Source organism: Protomyctophum bolini, assembly GCF_963924005.1.
Source record: "Protomyctophum bolini genome assembly, chromosome: 10".
Taxonomy (NCBI): domain Eukaryota; kingdom Metazoa; phylum Chordata; class Actinopteri; order Myctophiformes; family Myctophidae; genus Protomyctophum; species Protomyctophum bolini.
The window spans coordinates 12,162,897-12,190,673 of NC_137871.1; the positions used below are offsets into that span (position 1 = coordinate 12,162,897).

The following is a 27,777-nucleotide window of genomic DNA, read 5'->3' on the forward strand; positions in this document are numbered from 1 at the left end:
TGGTTATACGATCGGGTGTCCTGGCCATTTTAGATGACTAAATAGATAGATTTAGTTGACTAAAATCTTATATTTAGTCAAGTAAAACTTGAATTAAACTAAAGCATTTCAGATGACTAAAACATCCATCCATCCATCTTCAACCGTTTATCCGTAGTCGGGTCGCGGGGGCAACAGCTCCACCAAAGTGTTCCAGACTTCCCTCTCCAGAGCAACATTATAGTGACTTTACTTATAGCACGTATATATCTTCGCCCTTAGTACTAGACCTATAGATATCGTCACTGTCAGGCAGAAACCTCTTCTCGTCTCCACGTTATAACTTTTTGAGAAATGAATGCCGATCATACTACAGTGTCACACAAAAGCATCTAAAGTAACAGAATGTGGTGCAAAGCGACGCATTCCGAGCTTGTCCATCTGCGACTTTTGCTGCTTATATGAATTAGAATCCTGAAAAGTAACAGTATTGTACATAATGTTTCCACCCGAAAGAGACACTATATGCAGACATATCCGTACGCGTAGTAATTTCGTTGTCACGTTGATTTTAATTTGCTCTGAATGAACATTATAAATAATAATCCATATCCATTTAGACCTGAGACCAATTCTAAAATAAAATGACTTCTGAATTCAAACCGTTTTCTGTGTTTTTCTATGTTTCTAACTTGTCAGTGCAGTGATCAACCTTTTTCATGCCAAGGACCCCCAGAATTATCTGCATTTGGCCACAGACCCCCATCTGAAAGTATGTTGTTCCAGGGACCCCACAGAAGCAAAGATTTGAGTTCGCTCTGAAAGAATATATATTTAAAAGATTTGCACCACATTTTAAGTATATAACATAATTGCTTAAAACACCAAAAGGGGTTCCCGTCCTGAATGGGTTCAAGCGTTCAACATAATTCTAACGTCCCAAACTTCACCATAATTGTCACAACGTAAAATCCATGCTGTATATGCTCATGCTCATACTGTACTATCATAGTGCCGCCACTAACACTGTGAAGTTGGTGTTGCCAGGCGACCAGAGGAGGGCTGTCCTCCAAGCAGAAGTGAGATATCAGCAGTAACCTCCCCTCAGGAGGACCACTAGCACTGAGACTAGGATAGTACACACTACACTACACACGCACGCACGCACGCACGCACGCACGCACGCACACATACATATATTTACATACACACGTGCGCGTGCACACAGTATGCATACCACTTGCTGACGGAGAGCTTGTTAACCCATTTTAGGCGAGAACCCATTTTGGTGTTAGCATCATGTTATGCTTTAGCTATTGAAAATAGCAGATCTACAAGCTATTTTTGAAAAATCGAAGAACGACTGACATGGAAACATAGCTTTTTCAGAAAGCTGTCAGAATGTAGAAGACATTTTTTTAATCTGATCTCAGGTCAGAATGGGTTAAGGGCCTCAATAAAAAAGACTGCATTTACAGCACATATATGGCTCGAAATGCAGCCTCTCACAGCTACGCTGTGCTGTGCTGTGCTGTGCTGTGCTGTGCTGTGCTGCGCTGCGCTGCGTTGCGTTGCGCGGCCATTAAAACAAAATCACATCATGGACAGAGAGCATCGTTTGGCCATCGTCTCCCTGGAGGCTGGAACACACACCGGCTTCAGTGGAGAGAGAGAGAGAGAGAGAGAGAGAGAGAGAGAGAGTGGTTTGTATTCAGACTGTCAGAAGAAGCGTGCAACGGGGGACAGAAACGTGGATGTCAGGGAGGGGATCCACATGGGAATTGTCAATGATTATTGGAGGTACATCTGTGGCTTAGTGGGAGTGTGGCGTTTAGCACTGATTGGTCAAGCGTTTTGGGAGATTAGTTTTGCACGCACGCACGCACGCACGCACGCACACACACACACACACACACACCAGCCAACCAGTGGGATTATAAAATGGCAATTTTTTATATTTTTAGGGCCTTGGGCTTTTTTAAAGCACTCATTGACTACGGAATGTGCTGTACAAATAAACTAATATATGTCTGAGTATTGGATAATACATTTCCACAGAGTCTTTTAGCCACATGGATATTGACGCATGGACAGTACTGGAGTTCAAAGAGCCATCGATCAATAAATTGTCTATTTTCTGCATATGAGTAAATGCTGAATTGCTACACCACTTAAAAAAGAAGGCACGTATACCCGTTCCTGATCGGGAATGCACCTTGTTAAAATTGGCAGAGCTAGGCTGCCAAAACACCATGGTTTGGGTTGTTTCAAGCCAACGATTCATTTTTCCACACCATCAGAGCTACTGTACAGATATCTGGATACAGGGATAACAGGACTAATTTCCCCCTCCCCCCCACCGGACAGATATGAACCCTTGGACTGCCGGGAAGCACCCTATGATCCGACGGACCATTGCTCCGAAGGAGCATTGGTCCGAGGTGCGCTGGGGGTCGGGAGAGGGTGGGTGGTTAGGTTTAGGTGTCTGCCCCGGGGGAGGTTAGGGTTAGGGTGAGGGTTTGAGGTAGGTTGTCGATCGGACCAATGGACCGTCGGCATATTGACGCGGACCCTGGACTGCCAGCCTGATAGCAGCTTTTCAGTGACTTCTGCTATAGCTCTATTCATATTTTTAATTCATCATTTTAATCTCAATAGAAAAATCCGTGATATACACACTCCATCTCATTCTCACACGGCAATCCTATAGTATTATACCCAGTCCTGAAGGTGGCGCTAACATCACCATTATGATCAAATAGAGTGAATCTGGCGATGTCCGGGTTAACGGCACAGATCCACGAGTCATATAGAGCTGCAGTGGAGGGGGAGGGGACACAGACAGGGCTATACAAACGCCACACAGTATGTGTTGGATAGTGACAATTTCATGTCATGTTGACCTGTGAGTGAGTCGCTCTGACCGTGAACTCTGCACAAGAAAAACGTCGAGCTCTGTCCCGTAAACAGCCTCGACTATACATGTAAAAGCGCCCTAGCGGGCCAGGGTTCTGTTGCGCATTTACAATGGAGAGAAATCCAAGATGGACGCCAGGTTCCGAGACAGAGTATATGGACAGAGTGGATCAAAATACCTTTTTTTATTGAAAACTATACGGCCGTATATATACGGCGTGTAATTGTTTGCCGACCACACACCGGACAAGTGGGGCAAACGAGAAAGCAGCTTTAGACTTTGCATTCGTACAAGGTAAGAGTGATTTCAGAGGCAAAAAGGTTCGCCCCTTCCAAGCATTTGGCAGTAGTTAGACCGGTTAGACTCTCGTATAGAGAGCGATGTCGTCAGAATGGGGGAGGGGGAAAAAAACCCTCTACGAGAGTCTAAATGTTGGCTACATTTATAGAGCTCTGTCCCGCACAGCCTCGGCTACATTTAGACCTCCTGCTGCAGGACTAAGTGCCTCGCTGAGTGCACGGCGAGACCTAAAATAAACCACATAGCACTCGCTAAAAATATTCCCCCGCCGTGAAATATTCATGCATGACATCACGACGGAATATACTTAAGAGCGTGGCATTTTAGCTCCACAATATGTCAGCCTTCAAGTGCGCACCGCGGCGGTACCTCGGCTAACTGGGGCGTCGAGAGGCAATTTGGAGGAATACGAAGAACCCAGTGAGAGGAGAGCAGGGTCAAGCTGGAGGCATGCAGTAGTGGCAAAAGTATACTCTTTTTGTTTTACTTCGGTAAATATTACTGCAATATAGAAATACTATAAGTCCGGAATTCAAAATGTATAGGCTACTTGACTAAAAAGTACAAATAAAGTATTGGCAATCAAAATATATACCCAAAGTACAAGTACTCATTATTAGTCATTATGAATATCCCATTTCAAGTTTTCAAATGAAAAAGAGTGTTTTGAAAATAGCAGATCTACAAACTACAAGCTTGTAAATCTGCTATTTTCAAATGGCCCGAAGTGGTTAATGTGTGTGCTTTGTAATAATAATCAAAATCTACGAAGTAACTAAACTAATATGTTTTCAAATAATTGTAGTGGAGTATAGAAGTACAATATTTGCCTCTGAGATGTATGGAGTAGAAGTAAAAGTACTGAAAATTGGAAATACCCCAGTAGAGTAAAGCATACCTTCAAATTGTACTTGCGTAAATGTATACTTACGGTAGTTACCTCCCACCACTAGAGGAGAGGAGTTGAAGCTGCACTGTCTGAGTGTCTGCTTGACCTGAGAGAATATCAAGTGATTACAGACACATGCGAAGACAGCTGTGAGCCGTTAGCCTCGCCTTGCCATGTCACAAATCTGCCTTCTATACACCGCCGTCAATAATGACAGAGTAGTGTGTGAAGAGGAGGACGTTCATATGGGAAATAAGTGCCGTGGTCGGCCTCTCCGTGTGCATAACGACAGAGAAAAGGTTCCCATGCTGTATTATGATTGATTGATTGATTGCCGTGGTGTGGTGTCAGTGTATTGGGGTTACAGAAAAGGTTACCAAAAACGTCCATTGAACTCAATGAACAAAAAAGATGAAGAATAAACAGGTGACATAAAAGTTCTCGGACATAGAACAATAGTGAACAAACACTAATAATAATAATAATAATAAATGTAATAATAATAAGGGTAATAATAATAATTGTAATAATAATAATAAATTGATCTAATTAGAGAACAAGACATGATATTACGTGTATTATATTTCAGTCTATTCAAACAAAGCATAGTGCATCAAGTCGGTGTCAAAACTGCTCCATGACATATATCCCTATAGCATGGTGATGGCATTGGTTGCTATGCCAACCAGGATGCTATGCAGCAGTCAGTGATTATCTGTGCTTTCTGCTGTTGTGTGTGTGTGTATGTATGTATGTATGTTCCCCATGCCAACAGTCATGTAGCCACTGCTCGTCCTACCAAAACGATCACCTTCCAAGGAAGCCATATAATCTCAGCAAACACTGCAGCGTGACTACAGTACATGTTATTCCTCATGGGTCTCATTCTGCCTCTTTGTCTTTGTGTCTATACTATAGTTACTGTATTAATCATTAATCAGTCATTAATCTATAGCCTGTAACAAGCTATGTTCAGACTGGAAGCACAATTCATATTTTTGCCCTGTCCAGATTTGTAAACTGCAGATTATTAGTCTGAACAGCAAACATGGGAACTGATTTGAATTTTGAACCACATTCCTAGGTGGTTTGAAATGTGATACAAATGTGATTCGAGTCAACCGTCTCACTCACTGAACATAACCGGTCTACAAGCTCACATTGCGTCGCATCAATCCACGCCTGTGGATTTGCTATGTTTTGCCGTGAGTGAGTGACAGCGTCATATGGCCATGGTCATTATAGATTCTCTCAGATTCTGCTAACATCAGAATCTAGTCAGCACCACTGCCCTAAACATGTATTGTTGTTTAGTCCAGGAATGGTGGAGGCAAAACTGACCTAAAGCACATTCTGAGTGATTTACAATATTATTGCATTTTTGTTAATTATTATTGTATTATAACAAGGTGATATAGTGTTATTATTATCAGTATTTGCATATTGTTATTGTGGTTTGTACAGGAATAAACACAGAAGCATGCACCCGGAGGAGGAAGTGGACCAAGAAAGGGGGAGGAGCCAGACCGAGTTAATGTTTCTACACAAAAAGGATTTGGGAACAGAATGGGTTCCCAGATTGTTACCACAGCAACCACTGTACAATACAGTTGACAGTCTGACTAAACAAATTCAATCTGATCTCTTGCTCGTCACAAAATGAGGTCAGCGCATTTTGGGCACATTTGGGCAAATGGCTATGGCTGTTTTTTAGCCCAAGGAGTGTATTCTGTGCAAAACTAATGAATTGGAATGAATTCAGAATCATGAAAACCCCCTAGTTTCAAACTTTGACATGTTACATGCTACTTAAAGCAAAAGGAAAGTTTGACATTTTTGCCTGCCATAGGATGTTACTTGGAGGCCCTACAATGTATAGGGTCACAAGAAACCCCTATAAAAGAACAGCCGGTCAGTGGATTCATGAATGTATGTACAGTATATAGAAAATATTTTAGGACAATTGTATTTTAGGACAATTAGGACAAATACAAATGGAATATCCCTGTCCACCTAAACGCAGCCAGTGTGGACAGTTGTTATTTCTATTTTGCAACCTCCTCGATTCAATTCCGGCTGGAGTTCTGTGTTGCACTCTGTGACCGCAACGTCCTCACTCTCTTTCTCCCTACAGACACTGTCACAATCTACATAAAGCAAAACAAATATCTACAAAGATATGCAGAGAATGGAGGCATTGGCCAGAAAAATGAAGGTGTCATTGAAGCTGTCCAGCTGTGTGTGTGTGCGCGCGCGCGCGTTTGCGTGTGTGTAGGTTAGGGACAGGCACATCTGTCCCATCAGTGACACCGCACAGCTGTGCCTTTTCACTTCTTGAATTATGACAGTGGTTCTCAACCTTTTCAGGCCGTGGACCTCCAAAATAATCATATTTTACCTGGGACCCAAATATGAGGGTTAAGGGGCCAGATTCTGCAAGCAATTTACTCTCATATATTTTGAGCGTACCAACATTTCTGACCATTTCGAGTGGAATTCATCTTTCTTTTTTGGCCTCGACTTTGAGTGTATTCTATGACCAGGCCAAGTGGCACGCTGACTTATCAGGATCGGGATAAAAGCGTGAATGCATTTAGCATGCTTTAGTCTTCATGCTGAATCAATTAATAGTCACAAACCTCGAATAAAATATGTAGGCCCCAACATTGGTCAGCACATAAAACATATAGCCTATATACGTATATTACACTGTATATAGGCGAAATCGAATTGTGCAGCTTGCGTTTGTAGGCCTATGCATATTCTATGGTTCACAAACAAATGATGGTCTGACAGAGACAGACCGACAGTCACTATAGAGCTAATCATATAAATAGAAGTTCACATTATTGAATGGCATCCAGGTATAAGATCATGCCTTTCTGGGCACAGAATAATGTCCTTTCGGATGTGGCTACTACTGCATATTGACCTCATCATGAACGACATGCCTCAGCAGAGTCTGCATCAAACTTCCATCATGCCAAGTGTCAACTAACTCCAAATGCCCCGCAAATTATTTTACGACATCGTCAAATGAACCATTCATACTGCTTACCTCTGACTAGGAAGGATATACCGTATGGTTGAAAATTTAAATAGCTAACAAATCCATTCCCCAGGCATTCAGACAGATGACAGTGATGTCAATGATTGTAATCTAAAAGACGGACTTCCCCATATTAATCAATGCAGCTCTGATAAAAAAAGAATATATCGGATAATATATCCTTTTCTTTTACCTCTGCAAAGGTGAGTGAGCAATTGTTCAATAGAAAGGGCTTTTATAATATAGTTGCCAAATATAGCTTTGGTCTTGAGGTTGAACTTAAATAAATACATTAACTAGACTTGCATTATAAGTGAGAGTAGCCTATACTCATACTATAACGTTCAGTCAGTTGACATTGAGAGACTCGCTTGCCAAAATAAGCTGATCTACAAGTGCATGCGGTGCATCACGGAGCACCGCGTTCACTGTTGTAAGCTTGGAGATCTGTGCATTTTGCAGGTTGTGATATGACATTTTTCACCCGAAAGTGAGCAAATGCTTCGAGAAACTCGTCAGAGGGGTGATCAACAAACACTCGACCCATTTACAATTTGCATAAAGCCATGCAGATCGACGGATGACGCGACCGCCACAGCTCTCCATGCGACCCTCTCTCACCTGGAGAGAGAAAAGTCATATGTGAGAGTGTTGTTCATAGACTATAGCTCAGCGTTTAATACCATAATCCCCCCCCCCCCCCCCCCACCCATACTAGACACCAATTAAGCTAAAGAGTCTGGGTCTGAACACTGGAGTTAATGACAGACAGATGTCAGGTAGTGCGTATAGTGGGCACAACGACCTCTGCCCCTCAGCACAGGAGCCCTCTTCTCTACTCGCTGTACAGGAAACTTTGACAGAAAAAGACTCGCTCACCGTATCACTCGCTCACCAGATGGTGGGGCGTGGACATTACAGAATAGATATACAGATTCACATAAGAACATTGCATACATCACATGTTGACAGACTTATACAATCACTTTTTGAAAAGAACCTTTTCCTTATAGGTAGCACTGGAGGGAGAGATCTCCGTTCAAGCCACCTGGATTGACAGACTGTAAATAAAAAATCCATCTAGATTCAGTTTGGAGGAGTTTAGTGTCTAAATCACCCCCTCTTCTAGATTTCTTAATTTGATCAATAACTGTGTAAGACAGATCTGCTATGGAGTGACCGGCTTCCATGAAGTGTCTTGCGACACGAGATTTGATGTCCTTCCGTCTGATGGCACTCATGTGTTCTATGATGCGTGTGCGGACTGCCTATAGATGTTTTGCCTGTACTCCCTGTACAGTCATGACTGCGTGGCTCTGTTCAGCTCCAACAAAGTGATCAAGTTTGCAGACGACAACACGTACATAGGCTTGATCACAGACGACGATGATGAATCAGACTATAGGAGAGAGGTGGAGAACCTGGCACAATGGTGCCAGGAGAACAACCTGGCTCTCAGCGTATATAGAGAGCTGATCTTCGACTACATGCAGGAGACCTCCGAGAGATGCACTCTCCCATCCAGATTGGGGGGTGCTGCAGTGGAAAAGGTCAGAGAGTTCAAATTCCTGGGGGTGCACATCACTGAGGATCTCACCTGGCCAGTACAGACAGAGCGGGTGGTGAAGAAAGCCTCTACTTCCTGAGATGACTCAAGAAAGCTGGCACGGGCCCCAAAGTCCTAAAAGCTTTCTACAGAGGCACCACAGAGAGGCCTCCTGACTGGCTGCTTCACTGCCTGGTATATATGGCAGCTGCACCGACCTCAACCGCAAAGCAATGCAGAGGGTTTGTGCGGACAGCCGGACGTATATCAGCGGATGTGATCTCCCCCCCATCGAAGCCCTGTATATGACGATCGTTGTGTCAGACTGTTTGAGATGCTGCCGCATGGAAAATGTTTTCGCAGTCTCAAAGCCACTGCAAAAAAGCTTCTTTCCCCGAACAATCAGATACATGAACGAACTGATAAGAACCATAACGAAACCATGGCAAAGGAAAACGCTAGCCCCACCACCCCTCGCCCTCGGCATCCATTAGAAATGGATTATATTCGCATCTTTGATGTATTTACAAACTGAACTCCCTGGGCAACCAGTGACCTCCAGGAAAGTCTGGATGGCAACCAAGGAAGGTCGGTGTCGCTGGAGAGACAGCTGACCTCCAGGAAAGTCTGGCAGGGCAACAGGGGGTTAGCAACCTCTATTGCAGCACTCGCAAGAGGGCACCACGCAAGCTACAGACCGCACAAATGAGCAATACCCCAGAGTCTCCCGAGAGTGACGAGAGACTCGATAGGACAGATTCAACGACAACAACTATGACAGTGACACAGTTGCAGAGAAGGCTCCCTTGACTCAAATACACCAGAGTAAGGCCAATTGTGGACAAGGACGGACACATGCACACCGCACAGACGAACAGTCTGGTGAGACGTAGGAGGACACTGCAGGAGGCAAACCATACAGTAGTCCTAGAGACCTCTCAGTCTGCTGTCCACCGGGAATACACAAGGCAAAGAGAGCTTCCTGTTGGTTCTGGCAGGAGAGAAAGGACAGTGGGCGGGTCCGTGGAGGGGTGCCCTGGGCGCGGCGGTCGCTGGGGTGTGGCCAGCACTGGTTTGCTGCACCTGGCCGGCAGGTTTCGTGTGCACGGCCTTCCCTCCCGGTGCTGGTTGCACCTCGGTGATGGCTGCGCCCGGGGTGCCCCTCCGTGGACTGGTCTATAAACACTCTAAGAAGGTTGGAGATCACCTGATGACCTCTCTTCCAGGCCACGGCATCCATTAGAAATGGATTATATTTGCATCTTTGATGTATTGACACAATGAAATTGACACTCTGCTGATTATAGTAAAATTACAATCAAAGATATTTGTGGATAATTAATTAAAACGAGACCTATGAGCTGTGAATGTTCTGCAACATTGTGCGTCGAGGCAGCTCCAACTCAGGAGCTCCTTCTTGTATCAAAGGGAAATGTCATTGCGGGTGGTTTGAGGAGGCGCTTTCTGCTGCCCTAATCCTGTGTGGGAAAGATAGCAATTTATTTTTTTAACTTACAACAAAAAAGACAATACAAAAAAGAAAAGGAAAAAACTAAAACAAGGCTGCATTTTTCATATTACAGGATACGAATTAATTGAAATCCTCATACATTATCGCTATAGGCTGAAAGAAGAGATCAAGATAGCAATTTCAAGGAAAGCCTACGGCCACACCTCCACCCGCAAATATAGGAGTCTGCTAAATGTATAGTGGGTTTACCGTTTACGGATAGTGGAAGGTTCTAAACCCGATATATGCGGGTAAGGCATGACATACTGTAGTCTATACCAGGGGCGCAATAGCCTAGGGGACGCGGGGGACGCGTCCCCTGCCAGCGTCACATTGGTCCCCCCCAGATGAGTTTGGGCCTGGTACGAGACTATAGGTACAGCTGTTGCTTCTTTCGAAAAATATAACGCAACATAGGAACCCCGCTAGTGTTTTTGGTCTTCGTCTGACAGTTTCTGTAGCAGAAAGACCTCTTTTCTGGAGGGGGGGGGGGGCAGTCGGTTTGGGGGGGTTCCCGACGGCTGCGCGTAGCTTCCACCTCTGACAGGGGGGAAGCGAGTAAGCGACGCCGTCAGAAACCCCCTCACTCAGGAAGGCCCCCTCACTCAGATCTCAGACGGACCAAATTGCGACAATAACATACAGCCTATGTAAAGAGGAATATAAACAAGACCTTGGCGCAAAACTTCATATTTACGCTGCTCTAATACAACAAAAGTGTGTTCTTACATCCTCCATTTCACATCAGCACTCGTGAGTAAATTTAATTGCCATTATGAAAGTTTTCAGTGACGTTGGACCCACAGGTTGCATTGTCGTCAATAATTAATCTGTCTTTAAAACGTTCTAATGTTAATATAGCATATTGGCATTGCATTTGTATGTGCATTGAGTCACTGGAACAACCTCTCTGTAGTCCGACCCTAACCATAACCCCACGTTTTGGTGGTTAGACCCCCCCATCCCCCCCTCCCCTAGGGTAGTGGGGGGGACGGGGGGGACGGATTTTTCGGCGGCGCCGCTTCGCGGCGCCGCTCTATATCCCCCCCTAGCGTTCGGTCAGTGTTGCGCCTCTGGTCTATACGTTATGGGCCCTGAATTCAATATTGGCACTCAACGTCTTTGACTAAGAGTTACGTGGTTACGGTGTGATTAGTATAATAAAACTACAAATCTAAAAAGTAACTAGCAACTATATATAGTCTTCAAATAATTGTAGTGAAGTGAAAGTACAATATTTTCCTCAGAGATTTAATGAAATAGAAGTAAAAAGTAAAATTCTTGAAAATTGGAAATACCAAAAGTATATACACAGCAATGTGGAGTGGACTGGTCTTTCAAACGAGCATGAGACAGATGCCGGTCTCCAACAAGGCAAGACGTGTTGTGAGCGTATTCTCACCCCTATGAATGTATAGGACTGGCTTAAGTTAATATGAGAGTGAACATGCAGTATATAGAACTATTGATCCTTGAACTGTAGCTTCTCCGCACGCGCACACACACACACACACACACACACACACACACACACACACACACACACACACACACACACACACACACACACACACACACACACACACACACACACACACACACACACACACACACACACACACACACACACAGACTTCTCTGTCCAACATAGTGGAGTTCAACCTCAGCTGGCCAGATAGAGGGGCTGCTTTGACATCATGCCTGCATGCTCCATCTCTCCTTCTCCACTCCTCACTCTATCCCTATCTCTCTCTCTCTCTGCCACTCGTTCGCTCTCATTTCCTTCCCCCATCTTACGCTTCTCATGCTTTGCCTTATTTCGCCCTGCGCCTCCCATTCCTGACCGCATCTCTCTCTCTCTCTCTCTCTCTGTCTCTCTCTCTCTCCGTCCCTCTCTCTCTCTCTCTCTCTCTCTCTCTCCCTCATTCTCCCTCTCATTCTCTCTCTCCCTCCCTCCTCAGGCTATGACACAGGAGGTTTGTGTGTGTGTGTGTGTGTGTGTGTGTGTAACTTGTGTGTGTGTGTGTGTGTGTGTGTGTGTGTGTGTGTGTGCGTTTGCGCGTGCGTGCGTGTGCGTGCGTGCGTGTGTGTGCTTGTGTGTGTTTGTTTGTGTACGTGTGTGTGCACTTGTATGTGTGCGCGTGTGTGTGCGCTTGTGTGTGTTTGTGTGCGTGTGTGCGCTTGTGTGTGTGTGTGTGTTTGTGTGCGTGTGTGCCTTTGCTATAGTGCCTGTAGGCTAGGCATATTACATATCATTCTCAGTATGTGCATAATTGTGTATGAGAGGGCATATAGTATATACAGAGAGAGAGAGAGTGTGTGTGTGTGTGTGTGTGTGTGTGTGTGTGTGTGTGTGTGTGTGTGTGTGTGTGTGTGTGTGTGTGTGTGTGTGTGTGTGTGTGTGTGTGTGTGTGCATGCATGTGCATGCGTACTTGCATGTGCATGCGTACTTGCATGTGCATGCGCGTTTCTGCTTGCTTCCCCTTTTTATGACATGTGCTATGACTCCGACACGATCAGATCTGGTTTCCATGGCTACCAATGCCCCACTTAAAGTTTGTACGTGTGCGTGCATGTGTGCGTGCGTGCATGTATACTGTATGTGTGTGTTCCTGTACACACATAATGAGTGAACACATTATGCGTATGCATGCGTATACCTACATATTCTTTAGTGTGTGTGTGTGTGTGTGTGTGTGTGTGTGTGTGTGTGTGTGTGTGTGTGTGTGTGTGTGTGCGTGTGTATCCATGATAAGCCATACCCAAATCTCTAAACATTAAACCCCAGCATCCGTATTGTCGCTGTGACGCTTTGCTAGCTTGTCGAACTGCTATTTTCAGCGAAAGCCTTCTCCACAATACCAGAATAGCACCCTGAGGGACTCCACTCAACCATATTGTGTTTAGGTGGTTAAAGGGGAATTCCACTCATTTTCAACATTGTCATTAATATACCTTAGAGCTGTGGAAATAATTTTAAAAAAAGTCCACCCATTCTGTGTTGGTCAACTGGAGGTCTGAAAAAGTATGATATGATATCATCAAGATGTTCATACCTCCAGTTCTACGAAAAACCAGCAGATCTACAAGCAGATCTACAGCAGATCTACAAGCTCATATAGCGCGCCACCTGACTGACATAGAAACAACGACTGACATTAACATGGGTTAATATGAGGCAAGAACACGACTGTCTCTATGGCGCCTCGTGTCTTCCTCTTCACAGACATATTAGAAACTGAATGTCTTGTAGGCCTGTAACTATCTAATATTTTCTTACCGATTATTTTGCCGATTACTGTTCAACTCATCGAATAATCGAGAAGCATTTTTTTAAATAATTATTTTCAGTTTTCTGAAAAAAGCTATGTTTCTATGTCAGTCGTTCTTCGATTTTTCAAAAATATAGCAGACCTACCTGTAGATCTGCTATTTTTCAATAGCTAAAGAATAACATAATGCTAAAATTGCTAAAAAGGAAATTAAAATAGACCCATTACGATTATTATAACATTATTTTGCATATATGGTTCGATTAGAAATGTTGCACCGCTAACGTGCTCTTCTTCAGGGTTCACTGAAAGCACATTACGCCAGTCAAATGGTTTAGCACAGACATCAACATTCCACACACATCGCACTGTTTCAGACATCACTATCGCTAATACGCATGTGTGCGGCACATCTTTATGCAAATTAGGCTTCCCCCGAAAAGGCTCCAAGCAAAAAAATGTGTTTGAATTTCTACATCTCACGGTCAGACGTGTCATGCAATGTGACATCACGTCGCAGCGAGCTCCTTTTGAAATCGTCCAGATCATACAATAGCCTACAATATTTTGTACATTCTCGTTTCACCTCCCGCGCAGTGAATAAAGCCTATATATGAGGGCCATTTTTCACAAGTGCAGGAAGAGACAAAAGCAAGTCCTGCACAACAAAACTGTGAGTTCCTGAAAACATTGGAGCCACCGTCCCTTTATCTTTGTTCCGTCACTCACAGTTATGGGAACGTGACAACAACGTCACAAGTATACTGCATACGTAGACAGACACGCACGCACACACACACACACACACACACACACACACACACAACACACAGAGGAAACTCCTCCAGTGTGGGCGTTGAAATCAAACAAACGCTGATGAGTCATCGTTCTGTGAGGCCCCGCGGCAGTAGTGCTCTGCTACTGAAAGCGTCCGTCCTTCGCAGCCAGGGACAGTATAGTCTGCTAGACCCGCTATAGCTAGCAGGCTAGCATGTGTCTGGCTAGCATGTGTCTTTGTTTCTTTAAACCGTTTGCTCCGGCTGCACCGGCGTTTACCTTAGTTTAGCTACTTAGAGCCCCCCCTTTCTTTCATATATTAACAGCTCTGGAAATGAGAGAATTGGGTGTCTGGCAAAACCTGTAACTTTTCTGTGGGGGGGATGATGAGGCTTGTTTGGTGTTTTTTATGTTGTAGGTGAAGGATGTGGCACAAGGAGAGAGCACAGCCCTCAATCTGTCCCTCTGATGAATGCCTGCGGGCAGCGGCGTGCAGGGTGACGTTGTCAGCGCCACAATTAGATGAGCACTCCATCATCCCAGATGCTTCACAGCAAATCAAGCTGATGTTGTTTGGTCTCGTGTATAGAAAATATGCATCATTGAAATGGAAGCTATTAACCCTTATTATAATTTAGCCATTGAAAAATAGCAGATCTACAAGCTCATAGCGCGCCACCGAGTGGTGGCGCTACGAGCTTGTAGGTCTGCTACTTTGGAAAAGTCGTGAAAATGTGGCGCAAATCTTTGAATATATATTTCAGAGCGATCATTTTTAACTAAAATATTGACTTCTGAGGGGTCCCTGGAACTACATATTTTGAGATGGGGGTCTGTGGCCCAATAGAGATAATTCTGGGGGTCCTTGACATGAAAAAGGTTGAGCACCACTGACATAGAAACATGGGTTTTTCAGAAAAATGTTAGGATTTAGAAGCCTTTTTTAAATCGACTTCAGTCCAAAATGCGTTGATGAAATTTAGCAGGAACAGGACGTTGCCACTTTTAATCCGGTGTCACTATTTTGGGCATGTCATTGTCACATACAGCCAGAAATACTCCACAAACATGTCCTAAAAATGAAAAGCAGATGACGTAAAGTATTACCTCCCCCAGCACAAAAGAAATGCTTATACTTAACTACGAGTTTCTGCCCCGACGTGAAACTGCCCCGATGTGAAACTTTAGTGCTATGCAGGATATATATATATGGTATACGACCACCACCAAAGCAATTAACCACAAGGACCCGCGCGGCGCAGTGCGAACGAACCAACGCACAACAACTCACGCCACTGGATCATAAAAGGCTGACACTTCAACATGTCAGAAAACACACGGTAATGTCCCTCTAATCAGACTGATTTATAGTTGTTCTCATTTGGCTATGGTCAGCAATATATTCCAAATCTGGAGGAAAACGTCTGCTCAGCATATACTACTTTATACACCCCCAATGCTTTTTTACTCAGCACATTGTTCAAACCAATTTGTCGAGATATATAGTTTCTCCAACATGTTCACTGTGGCGGAGGATAAAGCAGTATATATACCGTAATCAGAAACACGACTTCACGTGGTTATTTGCGAGAATGAAGGTCACAAGACTGATGAGGCCATGGCCAATGTCAGAGCACACTTTAGTGGACAACTAAAGCAGTGTTTCTCAACCGGGGGTTCCAAGCTAAATGATGGAGATCGAGTTGGACCAAAATGGAGCCTTATAGATCTTTAACTGTATTAAGTTAAAGTATTGTCAAACATTGAAACAACATACTATTTACCCATTTACAATAGGTCTACACAATTAGAAGAGTTGAGACGAAGAACCATCTATACTGTAAGTCCATTATAATTATCCATAATGTATAAATTATGGATAAGGGGTGCAGGACAGATAGGACTTTTCAGGGAGGGGTCAGAATAAATTATAGACTTAAATGGTTTTTCGTCTCAACCCTTCTCTCCTATGGCACCACATCAATACAGTCAGCACATCGATACAATCTTATCCAACGACAACAAAATACTCAACGTTTTGGGAGAGGCTAAATCTTATCAAATGTAGAATAAATAATGGACCTTGATATGAACTGGATTGACATTGAAAACCACTGAACTAAAGGTGTGAGCTTGTAGATTTTGCTTTGCTATTTTCACAATTTTACAGACATTTCTTTTGGACATATAGGTATAACATTTGGGTATAAGGTTATGAAGTATACATTTCCATGGTCACGGTTCTAAGGAAAAGACCCTAAAAAGTGATTCAGAGCCCCTCTTCCACGTGCAAAAGAGGAAGCAATCAGATATGTAGAAGGTGTGCTCAATGACACTGATTTAGTTTCATCTCATTTATCACATCCGTCTCAGAGAGGACAGTAACATTAACCCACGGTGGACTTTACCCTACAAGGCCCAGGCAAAGAGGAACAGGAAACAGGAAATTAGAAACATTTTCAGAAGGAGGGCGGTAAAGGCGTTCAGATGTCTGACAACCTGAGAAGCTTTCACTTTTTATTTCTTCTTTATTTTGCAATTGTGAACATTTTGTCACAGTGGTTCCAAAACAGTTCAATGCCGAGGACTCCCACATTGATACAATTAAGTCTTCCCCATTTGGCAAGGTTTTCTTTTGTGCAAGGGACTCCATAAGCAAGGGTTATTTATAGACCGTCTACTGTATAGGCGGGAAGATAACAGTGGATAGAGTGAAACCTAGTGGCTCCCTGAAGCATAAAAGAAAAATCGATGCATATGTGAGTGCATGCCTTTTGTCTGACAGGGCATAGGTCCTATCCATTGGTCCCATCGACTACCTACCCCAAACCCTCACCCTAACCATAACCGCGAGCACGGGGCAGCACACCTAAACCTAACCCCAAACCCTCACCCTAACCATAACCGCGAGCACGGGGCAGCACACCTAAACCTAACCCCAAACCCTCACCCTAACCATAACCGCGAGCACGGGGCAGCACACCTAAACCTAACCCCAAACCCTCACCCTAACCATAACCGCGAGCACGGGGCAGCACACCTAAACCTACTGTAACCCCGAATCGGACCAATGCTCCGTCGAACCAAAGTATGCCTCCCTGAATATGTATGTATATAAAAGAAATTCACATGTGTCGCATAGCATGCGACACAGCCAATTATGCAGATTGACTGCCTGTATGTTTAATCTGCAGTGAGAAGCTATCAAACAACAACAAAAAGTAACGTTGAAAGACATTTCCAGGGAAAGCATGCTGACCACCAAAACAAAAAACAAAAAGTAACGTTGAAAGACATTTCCAGGGAAAGCATGCATGACCACCCAGCTGGGAATGAGAGATAGTGCTGTTGCAGAACTGCTGAAGAAAGTAGAAGAGAGCCAAAAATCTTTTAAAAAGTGGATCGCATCTTCAAACTCCACCACTGCTGCTATAGTTTCGTTGCAACCCGGGGAGATAATAAAGCTTGGCAAGCCGCATGATAATGCGTAAATTGTTTTGCGGCTCCAGATAGATTTTGAATTTATTTTTGGTCTAAAATGGCTCTTTCAACATCTTGGGTTGCCGGCCCCTGGCCCATAGCAAAGCCCCTCCCCAAACGGCTACGGTCCAATCACAGCTAAGCATAACATGGGTTAGACAAACCTCTCCACCAATAGTTTTCCTATTATGATAAAAAATGGTTTTAAAAAAGAAATGTCACGCACATATTTTTCCAGTGCATATGGCAGGCCTTGTTGACGGATTTGGAAGGTCTTGTTCCAAAAATGAACCAGTGTTTAATGCGAAAAGATTCATGATATTTATACATTAGAATGAATGAGCCCAGCTGGAAAGAGTCCAAGAGGGAGTGGCCGGGGCATAGCTACAGACAAAGCCAGATGCACCACGGTGGATTCAAACACGCAACCTCCACGGTGGTGCATGGCACTGGGCAGAAACTTTACCACTGCGCCACCCGGGCACTCCCAAACCTTGTTGTTGTAAACACAAGATTGTTGTTGTTGTTGTTGTTATGTTAAATTATCATCAAAATCCTTTTGCCAGTTGTTTGGGGGAGCACTTGCAATATCCTGGCCCCCGGCCCACAGGTTGAGAACCACTGGGCTAAATGAAATAGGAACTCTGCTCATCCAGTCCAGCATAATCTGGGTCTCCACAGTCATTCACCATATTGTATAAATTTACGTTGTGATATCAGCGTATTGAACCCCCATTGAATCCCTCCCTGTATGACGAACGCTGTGTCAGCAAAGCTCGTGGAATTATGAAGGACCCAAGCCATCCCAACCGAATGTTTGAGACGCTGCCGCATGGAAAACGTTTTCGCAGTCTCAAAGCCACTGGAAACAAACTGCAAAAAAGCTTCTTCCCCCGAACAATCAGATATACATGAACGAACTGATAAGAACCACAGCGAAATCGGGCAAAGGAAAACGCTATCCCCACCACCCCTCGCCCTCCTCTTGCACTATCACCATACATTTTTGCACCCTTCTTAAACTAAATTGTGTTGTATATACCTGTATGGAACATAACCTACTGTGAAGCTGTTCACACAGAGTTTACCTAACTTTGCTACTACAGGGAAAACATGCACATGTACATGTGTTACTATTATTTGTACACTTTGATTGCTCCTTCTTGCACTCTATATTCTTGTTTACTCTGCTTGCTGTGGTTTTGTTGTTTTGAAGTTAATCCAAAACAAAAATAAGTTTTACTCGTATGTACCTGTACACAAAGATGTAACAATAAAGTACAACCTTGAACCTTGGAAAGCCAATATGTATAGGGTCTGGTTGGTTGCATGCTATAGCCATAGGCCACACACAGGTGAGTCAGACTCGCAAACACAACAGATGACCAATATAAACGTACTGAGGGAGACTGAAATCAAATCGAACTAATTCTGTTTCACACGGTATGAAGCAGCAGTGGAACAAGTTACAAGCCTGTACCATTCAGTCTCTATACTGCCTTTTGCCCAATGTTACAGTAACAAGTCTTTTTTTACTCTTCATCACATGGATCAGTAGCTGTGAAAGGACAGCATGGGGCAACACAACACCCTCACATCCCATTGATCCCAAATACATCAGTTTAAAGCTGCTATAGCAATAATGTCAAAATGTTAATGACCTTTCTTTTTTTTTCTTTTTTGGTATTCAGACAGCCAGCAATGGGTAGAACATTAAAAAATATTTAGTCTCTGTGACACTGACACAGGTCGCAATCTGCATTCAAAGATTCTCCTAGAAGCTTTGTCATTGGTCGATTTGCCTGTCTGCTTCCTGATTGGTTAGTCTTTGCGACCGGGTTTATTTCGACCAATGACTATAGGAACATCTTTGAATGCAGATTGCGGCCCCTAGATGTGTCACATGAGACTACATTTATTGGGAGCGTTCTACCCATTGCAGGCTGTCTGAATAAAAATAAAAATAAAGTCATTAACATTTTGACATATGGTATTTCAACTTGAAGCCGTCTGAAACTTCAAAATAAAATGTCCGCCATTTCCGTTTCACTACACCTTTAACACTCAACAGTCAACATCCAATCCCAATAAAATACAATATAATCAGTTTAACGCCGACACCTAAATAAAACCTTGCCTTAAAGGTGATTTTCTTTGCTTAAAATAAGTGTTAATTGCTCTATATTCTGATAGTTTGCTCATTACTAATTACTCTCCTGATTGGCTGACATTTTGCAACCCACATGAAAATGTATTTTGTAGTATTTAAAGAACTGGAGAGACGGGGAGTACTACAAACACTCTACAGCAGTGGTCTGGGGAACACCAGTGGTCTTTGAGGAGGACCCATTTGGGGGGTCCATTTGGTTTAATTTTACACTCTCAAGAGTTATATCATTATAGCATCACCTTTAACACCCAACTCCACCCAAATACAACATCACCGTTAACACCCAACACCACCCAAATACAACATCACTGGCTGTAACACTAAACACAAACACTGGCTTTGCATTTGCGTTCAGTGAAAGTCATCCTGCTATCTTGACATTATGTTCTGACCACAAAATGAACCCAGCAGACTTTTCCACCGTAAGGTGGTGGAATTTGAACATGTGGTTCAATCATCAGCTCATGGCCTCTCCTCCTAACCGGCGTGCTGGACTTCAGAGGCAGATTTCTACCCAGCAGCTTTGGTTTAAAGAGAGACCATGGGTGAGTAATTTTGTCCCCCATTTGGATGTGGTCTGTGGGAGGCTTGAGAACGTTTAAATCAGCTCTCTACTACATGCCTCCCAGCCAGCTCATGAGCCTGCATCCCACTAGCCTGGATGCTAACCAGCAGAAGACTATAGGTATACAGATTAATTTCCCTAGTGTTGCAGCAATGAAGTGGTTCCCATTAATTCAAAACAACTTCACGCTCAGAATCCTTAGTGTAGTGCCAACAAGCGGAGGGGTGTCTCCCTGGGTCTCCTATAGCCACCAAACCCGTGCACCCGGCCAGCCTGTCCTGACAGTGTGGGGAACCGTGGGCCTGCTAGGAGAAGGCTTTGTCGCCATGGCCCCCTACACCGCGAGGAACCTCCGCTGCCGAGCTCTCCGCCGTCCAGCCTGCTCAGCTCTCCGACTGGCCGACGCCCAGAGCACTCCGCTGCCCAGCATCCACAAGCCCCTGCCCGCTGTCTCCCTAGTATGTCCTGCTGACCTGCCAGAGCCCTTGCCAGCCATCTCCCTAGATGTCCTGCCTGCGCCCTCTGCACCCTCAACAGCCCTACATCAGCCGATGACCTGCCAGAGCCCTTGTCGGACATTGTCAACCTGAGGTCATGGAAGCTCTGGTCCTGGGCCTTCTGGTCAGCTGCTTCCTTCAGCTACCAGTGCCTGCAGTTCCGCCTGAAGCCCCGCTTCCAGTGTCTGCAGTTTCCGCCCGCAGCCCCGCCTCCAATGCCTGCAGTTCCGCCCGCAGCCCCGCCTCCAATGCCTGCAGTTCCACCTGCAGCCCCGCCTCCAGTGTCTGCAGTTCCGCCCGCAGCCCTGCCTCCAATGCCTGCAGTTCCACCTGCAGCCCCGCCTCCAATGCCTGCAGTTCCACCTGCAGCCCCGCCTCCAGTGTCTGCAGTTCCGCCCCACAGCCCCGCCTCCAGTGTGGTCTCCTCCGCCTGCAGTCCCGCCTTCTCCGCCTGCAGCCCCTCCTCCTCAGTCTGCAGGCCCGGCCTCCAGGTCGTCTTGTCCCAGCGTCCGGGCCGCCTGCAGCCCACCAGTTGATGCGGCCTCATCCCAGCACCCTTGCCGTCCCCCAGACGACACCTATACTCAACCCTGGTCCATCATGCGGGCCGCCCACCTGAATTCCTGTGCCCAGCCCTGGACTTTTCCTGAGCTTGAAGCTACAATTAAGTATTTTGTTTTGTCAGTTTACAACTGCCTCGTGCTTTAATAAATGCGTATATTTGAACTTTCCTGTTTGGCTTTGCATTTTGGGTTCAGTCAACCTGCTATATCTTGACAACCCCAACACCAAAACACCACCCACACATCACTGGCTTTAACACCAAACACCACCCAATTACAACATCATCTTTTTTTTGTAATGTTTTTTTGTGGCTTTCACCTTTATTTTATATTTTTTATGGAGGGATAGACAGTAGGCTGATGGGGAGTGAGATGGGGCGAAGACATGCAGTAAAGGCCGTCGAACCCGCGACACACTGCCAGACTGGATTACAAGCCAAGGTGCCTGGACCACTGAGCCATGGCCCAGGCCACACAACATCATCTTTAACACCCAACACCACCCAAATGCAACATCACCTTGACAGCCACATCCCAAATATAACATCAGCCTCCTAACACCAAAAAACACCCAAATACATCAGCTTTTCATAAATACATCACCACCTTCACACCCAAAACTCTTATTACATCAGCCAACTAAAGTATAGCCACATGAAGGTATTTTGCACAGCTTTGCCTCGTGCAAAATACGACACTCTCACAAGTGGAATGGAGGATTGCGGGACAACCCCCAACTCCCCCATCCCTTGGGTGCGCGCGTGCGCGTGTGTGTCTGTCTGTGTGTGTGTGTGTGTATCCCCCCTCCACAAAATGCACTCCCACGCATGATTAGTGATTACTCATTCATACAGACTATAGTTCAAAGGGAGGCTTCTCTCGCCTCTGAAGCATTGAAGCAACGCTTTAAAGGCGACTGTTCGCTGCGGTTTCCTTATAATAATTATGGCCAGTCAGGCCGAGCGCTGTCCGTGGTGCTGGACCCCAACTGTACACACACACACACACACACACACACACACGCACACACGCACGCACACACAATGTTGCACATCCCTGCATACAGTCTATACGTGAGATGGGCAAGGCCTTACAACATGTCATTGATCGTGGGGGGGGGGGGCAGAGAGAGTGAGGGGGGAGGGGGGGGGGCAGAGAGAGTGAGGGGGGGAGGGGGGGGGGGGCTAATGTAGCACATTTCATTGATGAGAGCGCTGTGTGGGCTGCAGCTATATAGGCAGCTGCCTGCATGCAGCCCTATAGGCTTGGCTTGGCGCCGGGGCTGCTGCTCTGAAGACACATAGGACAACATGACAGAGTCCCTGCATGCATACATGCTGCTGCTCACAGACGTGTGTGTGGTTATTACCTATACCGCTACCGTATATACTTTATACCTCATTTACCTCATCAATCTGCACAACATGGCCACTTACCAGTATATATAAGCACAGATAGGCATGCAGATTAACATTAAGATTACCCCCCCCCCCTCTCCAACACACACATGCACGGCACGCACACTCACACTGTACGTGTGGCCCTTCACTGGCTACATCATCATCACCATCATCATCATCATCATCATCCAATTCACCATCATCATCATCATCATCATACTTCATCCTCATCCTTCATCATCATCATCATCATCATCATCATCATTAGCAGCAGCCTGATGCAGCAGCGGACGTCCACAATTACCTTTCATCCAGTCCAGGACTTGCTTAGGTGTCCATTTACTTATCGGTTCCATAACCAGAGCCATGTTGCAGTCACAGTCTCTCTCCGAGATTAGAATAACTAGCACTCAACAAAAAAAATGACGACACGAAGCGACCCGTCAGTCACATCTGGAACCACTTGGTGAGGACGTCCACGAAGGAAAAAAATAAAAAAGAACAGTGGAAGGCAATTTTACTCTCTCCATCGGAGGAGCATGGCCGCCTGCAGAAACGGTGAGCGGGGATGCGGACGGTGGTGCAATTCACGCGCACACACACGCACGCACACACGGTCACACTCACACACACGCTCCCTCTCGCTTTCTCTGACTATATCTTCCCCTCTCTCTCTCTCTCTCTCTCTCTTTCTCGTGCCTTCCCGCCAGCAGTGAGAAGTGGATTCAGTGATGGAGCAACCCCTCCCTCCCCTCCTCGTCCTCTCGCTGCTGCATCACAAGGACCACCACTCTCCCACAGACCCAGGGAATGCTGCAACGCACACACCACACCATATAGGGGAAGCTCTCTCTCTCTCTCTCTCTCTCTCTCTCTCTCTCTCTCTCTCTTTCTCTCTCTCTATGCCCCCCCCCCCGACCAACCACCCCACCCCATCCACGATTCCACCCCCTCTCTCTCTCTCTCTCTCTCTCAAACAGAAAAGGATGTGACAAAATTGTAATTTTTCTTTCTGTCACCGCTTTGCCAAGTAAACAACTTAACTCAACTCAAGAACGTAATTTATAACAAATACAGGCACTCACTATACAGACGTATAGGCCTACATTGTTGTTGTGTTGTTGTATTCCACAAGACAGACAGACAGACATACCTAGGTCTTATTATGTCACATTTGTATTAGTTCATATAAACTGGGGAGGAGGTTGCCATCAGCTGGAGAGAGTGCTGCCTCGTTTGTAATCTGTGGCCCCAGCGCCCCCTGGTGAGCACCTTAAACACCACTGACGTCATTGACTCTGGAAAGACAACTCGTCCCGTCCCGTCCCGTCTCGTCCCCCCCCCCCCCCGCCCTCACAGCTCACACACACACACACACACACACACACACACACACACACACACACACACACACACACACACACACACACACACACACACACACACACACACACACACACACACACACACACACACACACACACACACACACACACACACACACACACACACACACACACACACACACACACACACACACACACCTCCGTCCTCCAAAAAAAATAGGCTGTATTATTATTATTAGATAGATGGAGAAATCAAGCTAAGACATCGATAGACAGTCATTCTTAGAACTGCATGGTGGTTCAATATTTCATATATTCAATGTCTTATATATATCAGAACTTTTCATGTCAATTAGGCCCTCCAAATTGATACAGTATGTATGAAGCAACACGTTTTTGAGATTTTTAAGAATATTTGTTAAAAATACCAGATCAACAAGCTCATAACAACGCCGCATCGCAAGGCATTACTGGCTATTTTCAAATAGGCAATGTAGTTAAACTTTGAGAAACACTCATCTATACACAGAGCAGAGGACGTTTTGTAGGGGTTGTTTTTGATTGATTGATTGATTGAAATATTTATTAACAGTTAGCAAAATTACAGTATATATTTCGAGCACAAACTCAATACAAAGACTGTTAACTGTGAGTGGACGACCCAATTAATTACACTTGTTTACAAGAGGGTCCACCTTGTTCAATTCATCAAAACATTTAGAGACGTACAAATAGACACTTCTATATGGTCAAAGAACAGAACAGGAATTGTGATTACAGGTCTTGTACAGCAGGCCGCGGGTCTGATGCCCACAGTCTTGGATCGGCCATCGGGGGAGTGGAGAGAATTTCCGGGTATGGGCAACCACACGAATAAAGAGCTATACTTGAGCTTTTACACGCACACGCCCACAAGTGCCTGACAGAGAGAGCTGTTATTTCTGTGGACAGCATTTCTGTGTCCTGACTGTAGTCTGTTCATTGAAGACACTTGAGTACTTCTTGATTTGATATGCAAGTACGCAGCAACCTTGGACTGTATGAGCCAAATATGTAGGCCTATTACAGGCTGTGATGAGCACAAGGGAAGAAGATTACATTAGGTGAGTCACTTTTTTCCATATTGGAAAGGCAATTGACAGAATTGATGTCCCAGTCCAGGTAGGTAGGTACTGTAGATAGGTAAGTACTGTATAGGTAGGTAGAATTTACGTCATTATATGTAGACGAGCAAATCGGCTATTTTTGTCACACAAAGATTAAATTCCCATTGACAATGAATGTAGAGGTGAATATGGAGAAACCCAAGTAAATAAGATTCAAGACTTTATTGCCATGTCAACAGAGTTGATTGGAATTTGTTTCAGTGCACTAAAAACAGGTACAGACATCATATGAGGGGGACCAATAAATAAGAAGAATGCGAGACGTTACAATTCATGTTGAATAAATGAATAGCAATTTCATCACAGTTCATCGTTTTACAAAGCAGCTTCACGCTGTAAAGTGCGAGTGAAAAGAGGGTCAGCATTCAGGAGGCGAACAGCCTCTGGATAAGTGCTGTTCTTAAAGCGGGAGGTATTGCACTTTAGAGACCGGAGTCTCTTACCTGAGGGCAGGGGTGCCCTCAGGTAAGAGGGCACGTCCCCAGGTAATTATTATTATGAGGCCAAAGGCATAGGGAAAGAGCCGTTCTCTTTCTCACAAATATCAAATGAAACAGTTGCAAAGGTTTTAAGAGGATTACCGGTAGATGCTGCCAAAGCAACAGGCTTAGATGCCATCCCTGCCACTAGTTTGCGGGATGGAGCTGAGGGGATGGCTCCATATGTACCACACATTATGAATCTTTCAATTGCCCAAGCAAAGGTGCCTCATGATTTTAAAAAGGCCAGAGTTACTGCCTTACATAAAAAAAGGCAGGAGGGATGGTGTAAGACTGTAAGTAATTACCGGCCAGTATCTATTTTAAGCATTCTTATAGCAAAATATGTGAAAGTTATTCACAAATAGATTTCAAATTATGTAAATCAGTTGGACATTTGATATGACTTATAGTCAGGTTTTAGACAGTCACACTCTACTGAGTCCTGCCTACTATACCTAACTGACCTGATAAAAAAGGAATTTGACAATGGCAAGGTATATTATTATATAAATTGAAGGCAATATGTTTTAAAAGGGAGGCTCTGTCACTGATACAGTCCTACCTTTCAGACAGATTCCAACAGGTGGTTTGCTCTCGGACCCGAAAAAACTCACCTGTGGAGTTCCTCAAGGAAGCATAATAGGTCCCTTATTGCGAACGCAGTTATTGCGAACGCAGTGAGTTTGTTTGTTTGAAATTTCTTTATTTAGGAATACCCCATTGAGATACAGTATCTCGTTTTCGAGAGGGTCCTAACTACAATCAATACAATACAATACACAAAAAAGGAGAAAAAAACAAAACACAAAACAAAACAAACAAACAAACAAACACAAAACACAAACAGGGTATTATAATATGCAAGCATAATAGCAAAGATATGGATCATTTGTTCTGTCAGATATGACTGTCACTTTCGTTGGTCAGCATTAGAGTACAGTTGATTAAACACATATGTACATATCCAGTGCATGCATATACACGTGAAGCACATATACACTGTTTATATATTCATTGAGAGTAACTATAAATAAACTAAGTGAAGTATATAATATAATAGTGTATAAATAAATTGAGTAAATAAGTTGAGGAGCAAGTCATCATGGCCTCATGGGCATGTGCAGGAGGTCGTAAGGTAAGAAGACAGTGCACTTTTGAACATGTTGAAAGATGAAATTGTTCGAATATTGGTTGGTAAGTTGTTCCAGTCAGAGGGAGCTTTAAACATAAATGCATTCTTACCTAATGTATTGGAGACTATGGGAACAGAAAAATAAGGTTGAATGGAGTGCCTCAGTTGGTAATTGGTGGTGGGTGGTTCTAGATACTGTTTTAGATATTGAGGATAATTGAGGTGTATGCATTTAAAAATAAACTGAATCCAGTGACACTGTCTTCTTACAGTAAGAGAGGGCAACTGAAGATTTTCATACATGATACAATGGTGAGTTGTGAAAGGGCAACCTAGGATGAATCTGCACAGTTTGTTATAGACAATGTTGAGAGTATTCAGGTTTGTTTTAGATGCGGTTAAATACACAACATCTGCATAATCGAGTATCGGTAAAATAAGCTGTATGACTAGTCTTTTCCTAACTGAGAATGTAAAACAGTTTCTGGAGCGATAAAGAACACCAATGCTAAAGTTAACTTTTCTTACAATGTGTAGTAAAGTAGATTTGGAGGTGTATAGAACTGTATCATCAGCATAGAGTTGAACATTGCATGTGGAACATATTGAGGGGAGGTCATTGATAAATATAGTAAATAAAAGTGGACCTAGGGAAGAGCCTTGAGGCACGCCTCGTTCCTGAACTGACAAATCAGATTTACATCCTTGTATGACGACACGTTGTTTTCGATTATGC

General features: G+C 44.4%; 1 protein-coding gene and 1 long non-coding RNA gene across 2 annotated transcripts in view; both read right to left on the bottom strand.

Annotated features, from left to right (window-relative positions):
• LOC308322678 (connector enhancer of kinase suppressor of ras 2) overlaps nucleotides 1-23,283 on the bottom strand; it is a gene marked incomplete at both ends in the record, with an annotated part of 100,343 nt that extends 77,060 nt beyond the window's left edge. Inside the window, one exon of the mRNA XM_080774071.1 lies at nucleotides 23,220-23,283. Coding sequence (XP_080630197.1) covers nucleotides 23,220-23,283 — 64 coding nt within the window. The remainder of the gene's footprint in view (nucleotides 1-23,219) is intronic.
• Nucleotides 1-27,777, bottom strand: part of LOC308322782 — a 486,306-nt gene that overhangs the window by 117,069 nt on the left and 341,460 nt on the right. The gene's annotated exons all lie outside the window — the stretch shown is intronic.